Source organism: Antennarius striatus, chromosome 11 (genome assembly GCF_040054535.1).
Source record: "Antennarius striatus isolate MH-2024 chromosome 11, ASM4005453v1, whole genome shotgun sequence".
Taxonomy (NCBI): Eukaryota; Metazoa; Chordata; class Actinopteri; order Lophiiformes; family Antennariidae; genus Antennarius; species Antennarius striatus.
The window spans coordinates 12,829,210-12,838,594 of NC_090786.1; the positions used below are offsets into that span (position 1 = coordinate 12,829,210).

General features: G+C 38.0%; 1 protein-coding gene across 1 annotated transcript; it reads right to left on the reverse strand.

Moving 5' to 3' along the window:
- Positions 1 to 1,131: 1,131 nt before the first annotated feature.
- On the reverse strand, positions 1,132 to 8,085 carry LOC137603854 (rho GTPase-activating protein 19-like). Its single transcript, XM_068327668.1, has 11 exons — positions 8,033 to 8,085; positions 7,503 to 7,756; positions 7,005 to 7,085; positions 6,338 to 6,547; positions 6,020 to 6,246; positions 5,785 to 5,871; positions 4,999 to 5,064; positions 3,800 to 4,021; positions 3,639 to 3,734; positions 2,965 to 3,068; positions 1,132 to 2,424 (listed from the first exon to the last, which is right to left on the reverse strand). The coding sequence occupies exons 1-11, from the start codon at positions 8,077 to 8,079 to the stop codon at positions 2,400 to 2,402; spliced, it is 1,419 nt and encodes a 472-aa protein (XP_068183769.1). The 5' UTR covers positions 8,080 to 8,085; the 3' UTR covers positions 1,132 to 2,399.
- Positions 8,086 to 9,385: the final 1,300 nt, after the last annotated feature.

Below are 9,385 nucleotides of genomic sequence, written 5' to 3' on the forward strand. Positions count from 1 at the left end.
CAGATATAGGTCCCCCTGAAGGAGTTCATACATTTAAAACCCAGGCCCGGTCACTCAGCATATATGGCTGTGGCTTTGCATGCACACCGGATAATGTAAAGTTGATTACAGTGAGTCGGACTCATTTTACAGTCATCATGCTGGCTCTGGAGTGGAGCTGCTAACAAAAACCACTTTGGACTTCTGGCTGTAAAACAATACATTCCTATCATGGATGATGCCTGTTGTATATTTACAGAACCTAAAATAAAGCAGACTCATTCTCGTAGATGTTTACAACATACACTTACAATACCAAACATGCATCGCATGGACACCATAATGACACACTGGGGCACTCCTCTATTTATGAGAGCTGTCTCCAATCTCATAACCCACCAGTTTGCCCTCCAACTAAAATGTAATCTAGTTGGCATTTGTTGCAAACAGAAACAATTTTACGTTTTTTATATATTACATTTAATACGCTGGACTTCATCACCGTTGGTCATATATTGTCAAGTCATTGAACTGTTTTTAGAAAAATATATATTTCTGTCAATTGCAGCACTCATATGTTCTCACATTACTGTAATTTAAATTCTGTCCCATGCAGTCTTTTAGTTGATGAAATGGAAACCATTAATTTGTTGACGTCTTTCTGGCAGAAACCTATGGAGCATGTACTGTTAATGTAAGGATAAGTCAAAGCAAAAGATAAAAGGGTGATATTTATTGTCTGTAATGGAAGTATACTTTCAACGTGTTTAAGAGACGTGTTATGACTTAAATATTCAGTGTTTGAATATATTTTGGTATTAACAGAACATAAGATATGTATGAGACTTTTTTTATACTGACGTGTTTAACGTGTCAATAAAAGCTAGAAAAAACTTCCCAATATTTTGTTCAGCCGTCCTGAGCTGTTATTCCTAACCAACAGTGCCACCCTGTGGCTGTAAGTGAAATAGCACCATGAAGCTCCTGCGGTGAAAAGTCAGGTGTCCAGCTCCTTCAGGACAGGTGACAACTCTAGAAAAGTTTTATTAGCATGTCTTCATCCCATAAAACCTCAAATGTGACATTTAAAATAAAGGCAAGGCACAGAATGCAGATTGTTGTCTTTTAATTACAGTGAATTGCATAGCTTCACAGTAGCATGAACATCATCAGTTTAGGCTGAACATGCATCTAATGTCACATAGGTGAAGAGTAACAGATTGCCAGACTGTTTAACTTGACCTCCAAATGCTACTCAAACAGAAAGACAACAAGTAGACGTTAAAAGTGGCAAAAGCTCAAACTCCCAAAGAAAGCCAAACTGAAAAACTCAAAACTCCCCTGAGTTAAGAAAAGTAGAACAAAATCCAAAATCCATAAACTTCCAACTACATGTTCATCAACATAAAAATAGACAATATTTTACGAAGAAAAGTCCCTTGTGACTATAAAGCTGAAGCTGCAGAAAATCTGGAAACTAAAAATCCATCAAAACTCGTTGGACAAAAACTAAAATATAAATATTAAAAAAAAGTAGTCTATAGTTTCACAGTTTGACACCACAGGTTTGAACTGGAAAAAAACTTACGATTCACACAAGCTGGTCCTTTGGCCTTTCACTTGGTGTTACCATCTCATCCTAAGTGTTAACACTCCCATTCAACTGTTTGTATTCAATTCATTTCTTACAGAAACATCATCCTAATCTTAAAACAACTGGGAAATTAAAAAAAAAACTTAGTTAAATAAAACTATATTATATAGTAACTTTAGATATATATAATTTAAGGCACATTGGGGTTCACCACTATTCTAATTAAACAGAGCTGACTGAGTCACACCAAACCACTATTTAAACTTATCTAACATTAAATAGAAAAACATGCACCATTGTATTTTATCAAGCATGGGATCACATCATTTCAGATAACTGATGAAAAAAAAAAGCAATAAAGAAACAGGCCTTCAAATTAAATACATACATTTCAGCTGCTGACAAAGTTAGTACAAAAAACAAAACAAAACCAACACACATTCCTTGTCCAGACTGGAGACCTGTACTGCAGGACGTACTGAATGGACAGACATAGTAACAGACAGAACACAACGTAGAGCTCATGTAGACTGAATCAGTAAACCGGTACTCTGCACTGACTTTAAATAAAGCAGGTCATATTCTCATTTTTGTCCGTAAACATCTTTTATATCCCTCGACCTAAGGCAAATGTAACTAGACTAGAAGAAACTTTATTCCTTTGGCAGTTCACCAACACACTAACACACGGCACAGATCTAAACCTGTATCAAAACAAAGGTGCACAATGTAGCACACCGTTTACTTTGAGGCGACACACTGAGATGATCCTCCGTGCCCCGATGGGGCAGAGAGTTTGTTCCCTTTGTCTTGAGGAGGATGTTCTTTAAGTGGGATTAATCCTGGCCAAACTGAAAAGGAAGACATGAAGATGAGGGACATTTTCATTCTTTTTTTTGCAGAATACATCAGCATCACTTGGAATGTGAGCTGCTGAGTCAAAGTGAGGCCAGGCCTGCCTGTGGTGAACCACAGGCTCAGGCATGGAAGTGAAAACTCCTACAGCAGCCGTAGGGAAACCTACATGTTGCTGCTGCTGACAGCTTTAGGGGGGAATCGTGCTGTTCCACAATTTAAATGTGACATTTTGATTAGTTTGGTTCAGAGAAAATGCAATTACTGCTTGAGTGTTTCTCCAGACTTAGAGGTCATCATCAAAGTCAAAAATTCTAATTTGACCATTTTCAAACATTTTGATTGGACCTGATCTCCTGTCACATCAGTGGTACTTATAATCACAGTCATCTTGACGTTGTAGTCTCTGGATTCCTCAGCTGTAACATTATAACCCCACACCATGTGTTTTCATAGCAACGACTTAATTGCCATGTTACACAAAACACAGTTGCATAAAATCAGTTTGATTTGCGGTGTGAAACTGTAATACTCACTCCTCCACCGCTTGAGTTTTCTCCTCTCTGGCCACGACTTGAACCACTGGCAGAGGTCTGCCGTTTTCTTTTTCCGGTAACATTTGGCTTCCCAGCACCTTCCTCTGTTTTTGGGAACAATGACATTACTGCAACATGGCCAGGGTGCAGTTAAGATGCTTGAAGTTTGAATCTTTTCACTCAAATCTGATGTCAAAATCCCTCCCTCCTTTGTACTTAAGTCATCCATCCATGTACTGATGTTGTTATATCCCTGGATCTAACAGCAGTGACAGCTGGTAATACACTTATCAATGATAGTTACATCGCAATCAAACTAAATGTCTGATGCAAATATTTATGAGGTGAGTGAAAATCTAAAAAATCTAAGCTGACATTACGAGTGTTTCTCCATCAAGCAAATTCTGATGTTATCAAGTTACTTTCAGAAGCTTTGTAGTTTAGCCAGGAAATGGAGCGTCTCACGCTGAAATAGCTGTCATAAATCCTGTCTTTGATGTATGACTTCTAGTAGCTGTTTCTGATTTTAACTGGAAAACACTGGTTTGGTGCATCACTGAAGACCTTTCTTTGAAAATATATTTTATTTTTAATTGTTTTTCTCAAACCACTGTACATGTGACGTTTAGATTAGAACAATTTTGTTACGGTGCCTTCAATGCACTCAGGATTACCTTGATAATTCCACCCAGGGAGCGAGAACGCCAGTGTTTCCTGGTGAACGGCGTCCGAGAGTCGGTCAAAGGCGTCTGTAAGGGCTGCTTTTCAAACTGGACACAAAAATACGACTCATTCAAGCTGCTGGACTGAGATACGTCTCTTTAACCTGCAGTACCTGTCTGATGAACTTCTTCTTTTTGGCAGACTCAGGCATGTTGTTGACTTGCTGGTAGAGCTCTCTGAGTGCGGATTCGGTATAACTCTGGTTTTCAGATGTTGTGTTGGGGCAGTTGCCGCAGGTGTCACCTTTGGTTGTTGTTATGGAGGGAGTCGGGGAGGCAGCGTTTAATGTAGACAAGAGTTCATCTTTAGTTCCAGTGCAGAGAGTCAGGTCATCCTAGAAAGATCAGATATAATATGTGAGCGGATGAGTCCAAGTCTATTTTCACTGAAACAAAACCTCTTTCCAAGAGATCAAATTATATGAGAATGACGAACGTGAGTAACACCAACATTTGAACAAAAATGCCTTTATACAGGTAGTCCTCATCCTACCCACACAATAGTTTCCCAGAGGTTGATCATAAGCTGAATTTTTTGTAACTTGTTATTTATTACTGTAAATTTCAAACTATAATCACTATTTGAGGTCATTTAAATGCCGTTGCTACTCTAAATACAAAGGTACTATTACCTAACACTTACAAGAACACTTTTGGACATAAAAACAACATGTTAACAAAATAAAATAGTGTACCACAGTAATGTAACTTACTTTTAGACTCCAAACCCCGGTCTGTGGACCTGTACCAGTTTGTGGGTCAATTGGTACTGAGCCCCACAGAAAGAATACATAAGTTACATTCTCTATTTATTGTTTTATTTATTATCTGAGTCTGAACGATGCTTTGTTTTGGAAAATTACCAGATTCTCTTTGCCACATCTGTCTGTGACTCGCTCTTGATGCAAGATGCTTGTCTCTGTCACATGACTACTGCCTAAGTTCTTAAAAAAGAAAAAGAACTACAGTTGTCAGATATGGCAGCATATGGTTGTTCATACCTACGAATGCTCATAAGTCAGATGTTTGTATCTTCACGACTGCCTGTATGTCACGACAGGTAGTGACATACAGGTACTTCAAGGTACTTTGAAAATCATTCTATTAAGTGAACACAAGCACATACCAAGCTCTGTTTTTGGACAGTCTGACCTAAATTTACTTGAAATAATCCACTAAAGTTACTGGATTCAAAAGTTACCAAAGCAGTTAATACCTGTAAAGATAAATGTAATGTAAAACAGGGCTGACAGTTTCTACTTTCATTAAGATCAACTTGTTTAGAACAGAAAGGAAGATGAAAAACAGTCACCTTTGACTTCAGCGTTTTGGATCCCATGAAGTAGAGGCGGGTATATTCTTTGATGTATGGAGGTGCCTTCATTTAAAAAAAAAACCCAGACATTAAATTTCCTGGTGCAAAATCACTGAATCGCATTATGGAGCACCACACATTAAAATAGCGGGATTTAGTCACATCCCCACTGGTCCAGATAAAAATATATTTAATAATGTGTATGCAATATAAGAGGTAATTACAACTTTTATCCCTTCTGATAAAAGTGTGTAAATCAATGTGACTGAGAAAAATACGTCAATCATTGGATTCTAAAACCTGCTGACAAACAACAAATCATTTCTTTCATATGAAAAGTATTTTGTCCTTTTCCTCGACATATTTACATTAAATCATGACATGAACAGCATTGTCAGCTATGATAGATTTACACAAAGCAAGAAGACTTGATGAATTAGCTAAGCAAACCTCAACCACGATGCTCATGATGTGCTAATTATTCATAGAGTAATGCCTGACTGCATTCTATTTTGACATAAAATTGACAGACGGTCTTCATAGGCAACAATGTCACCTCGTTTGGCCACAACCATTAGACAAAAAAGAACGCCAGAAACACATATTTTTCTGGATCTATGTGTCCAATAACTTGTAGGAAAAGCTTGAAAAAGTTCCACCTCACATCAAAAAGGATTCTTCACTTGCATTTTATATTTATGTTACTGTACAAAGAAGTTAACCAAACTATAGTAAAAGAATAAAGGGTACCCACAGGGCAACAGGTGGTACTGTTTACTCTACCTTGAACAGCTTCTGTGAGTGTCTGATGAGGAATGCTATGCTGTTATTCAGTTTTTCGATGTTTCCCCGCAGATCACTTGTTATCATCTATACAGGCAAATAAACAAAAACAAAACAAAAACAAAACCCAAAATAAAATAAAAAGTCACAAGGATGTTATGATCATGGTTTACTTCAAAACTTTTGGAAGTGGTTACATCAATTAAAATATATTCCAAAGGGAATGGGAACATACATTTTTGGGCCAGATGATGTGAGGAGCAAACATTGTGGCCAGATTGATTGCAGACATTTTGTTGACTTGCTGGTTGCGGGCGGTGTGGTACAGCAGGTCAAGAAGCAACTTCAATAGACTGCGGTTGGCTGGAGGGAGCAGCATGAAAAGCAGCTGAAGGGCCTCAATCTGACGCTCCTTGTCGGGCACAGCCGTCTTATTCCCCACATCATCAAAGCGAGCCAACTCTGGATACAACAGACAAGGGAATTGAAGCAACAGACTGAGCATTTTTTAAATTCTTTATAGGGATCTAAATATGACAAGATCAACCAACACCTGCAATCTTCAAGTGAGCATTATAGTGTCTGTGTGTGAGCAGCGGCTCTGGCAGCTCTCCCAGGAAGACTTTGAGTAACGAAGCTGCATCATTGGGGTGGAAGTCGCCTGTCTCAAGATCTATCTCTGCTCCAGTGTTCAGCATTTCCCTCAGGGCTGCCTGCCTTAGGCTGTGGCCTGGTACACGAAACAACCCCTCCACTTGAAGGTCTGATGAGAGAGACAGCCCAAGGGGGGTGGTGGTACAGGAACAAAGGCACAAAGTTAGGAGAGACAGAGTGAATGAAACAGAAAGAGTGAGGCAGCAGGAGTAAAGTGCTTTCAGATAAATTATTGACTGAAGCTTTTGCTCAATGTGTCCACTTTCAGTGAATGACATCACCACTTTCCAGAAATAAACCATGACCTCATCCTAATTCACTGCTCTCCAACTAAGCTAAAGAAAAAGTTGTAAGGGTTAGGAAGCAGTCATCAAGCTCTGCGGGTTTAGTTCTGAAAAATACAGACTCATCAAGCAATTAGGTTTATCAAGATATCGAACAGTATTTGTCTGACAAAAATATTTTTACTTGAAGCATACAAAATACATGATCTCACAAACTCGACTGTATAAAAGTGCAATAAAAAAACAAACAGAAATAATGCAAGAAAATTATGTCCGACTCACTTTTACTCAGGTACTCGATGAGCTGATAGATCTGTGCTATTCCTTCCTCAGTTAACGGGGCACCAAAGACCACTCCTCTTTCTGAAAGGCATCAAATAGCAAAGTTATGTGTACAATAGGATTTATTTTATTCTTCATTATTAATATATTCTGTTACGTAATATACAGCAGCAGTAACTCATCTGATTAAATACAACATGTATAGTCTACAAAGATTTTATGTATCAACTGAAATGAAGCACAACTTTATCAATTATTTATTTTGTTGATTACAGCTGAAATAATTAAAATATATCCCCTCTAGCCAATATGTGACAAGAAAGAACATTGACATTTGGGTTTGTTAATCAGGCAGACTAAGACATTTTCATGCCAAATAATGAGACACTGGGCCGTGTTAAGGTTATAACGCTTTCCGAAGCAAAATGAATGAATGAATGATCCCTATTTGTCTAAAACAACATTTCAAAGAGTGTAAAGAAGATCCATTGGCCTAACCTTTCCTTCTCAAGAAGTTGAGGGAGCGCAGGAAGCCACTGGCGGAGGTCAGTCTTGGCTCACACTCTCCTTTGAGCTGTGCGAACTCATCCCCTGGGAGATCGAGGAGTCTGGTGATGTTACTGAGAACCAGATCCTCAAAGAGCTGCGGGTGTTCATGCTTCAGCCGCTCCACAAAGAAGTCTGGGTTCAGTATCACAGGCCGACTTACATGTGGTTTCTCCTCTCTGGAAAACACACTGCATTTTGTCTCACTGAGAGAGAAAAATAAAGACATTAAGGTTCATTTTAAGATAAATTAGCGAAGTTTCCAAATAAAACAAAGGCAAGAAGTGGCAAAACCTAGCGGATTAAAGTGAGCTAACGTTATACTTAGCTTGAATAAGTTGTTGCTAGTTGAGTTACGTTGATTTACAAATATAGTGATGACTTACAAGGCTCAGATAAATGTTTCGTTAACATTTATATATTCCCAGAAAAATACGATTTTGAATTCCGATTTTAAGACATGCGTAACGAAAATTGGGTACCTTCTTTCCAGTTTGTGATTGTTTTGGGGATCATTTCCAGCCGCCATCTTCGTTTTGAATTTTCCGCTGATTCAATTTTAGCTCCGCCCCACAGCGCTGTGATTGGTTCAGATGTACGGACGTCAATTAGACCCGGAAGCGACGGTAACTCAAGTCAACCGACGTAAAACGCGTCAAATCTATTATCTAGTACAGTACATCCATGCCAATTGAAAAGATATCTTGACGATACAGTTTAATAGAAATAACGTAATTCTGATAAAGTATGACAATACAAAAGAAGTGCATTAATATGCACACATTGACGTTTAACAAATGCACAGATCAGCGTGAATCAGTGACTGACTCATGTGTTGATGTCTTGTTCTAGTAGACTAAGGCATGTATCAGTTGCTATTTATTATAATTATATCGATTACAATTTATCTTAAAGTGGTGATTATGTGATAATGTGATGATTAAAGTAATGACACAGACTAATGGCTTTTGTAAAAACCAACAACCCTTACCACATACAGTATGTACTTGCTAATGAGATAGTAGACATGTGCCTCACCATGTCGCACCATAACAATATATGTCCATTAACCATTGGCTAGGGGTTCATCAGAAACTTTCTGAAAACTATTTCATTCACAAAATCTTCTGTCCCACTGTTATGACTCAAGAAATCAATTCAAACATTGCTTGATTTTTTTTTGGGGGGGTGGTGGCAAAGACATTGAATGTTGGGACTACTTGAATGGACATAAGAATAATTTCTAGATGATGATTTGATTGATGCTACCAAAAATTAATGTTGTCGTTAGATGTTAAAAACTTAAAAGAAGTCTTAATTTCACGGAGTAAGTCGTGCTATTTGAAATCAAAAATAATATATTTAGCCAAGAAAAACCCACTGAGCAGCAACAAAATCAAGATCTCACCTTTTAGAGAGAAGACATAGCAGTATAGATAGTTATAAGAATGAGAAACACACAAATAAAAAAGCATGATCATATTAGATACAGTAGGTGTAGAAAGAGAGACATAACAATGAGAATACATCTGTTTTTTCAATAAAGAAAATTTGACATACACTCACAATTTCCTCATTGAAACAGGCATTTTTTAGAAGCCTGGATGATTCCGTGTCATAAAAAGAAGACAAACAGTCATCATAAGAATAAACAGATGTGCATTATGAACGTTCAACCTTTCAAGAGCTTGACGTCACAGATTGCTGGTTTATGGGTGAAGAAACGCTCACAAACCACTAGATGGCACTGATGACAGATAACTGTGTCTACTGGGGGATACATTCTCCCTCTTCAAAGTTATCCAGCAAACACTGAGGTGTCTTGTCTACTTATG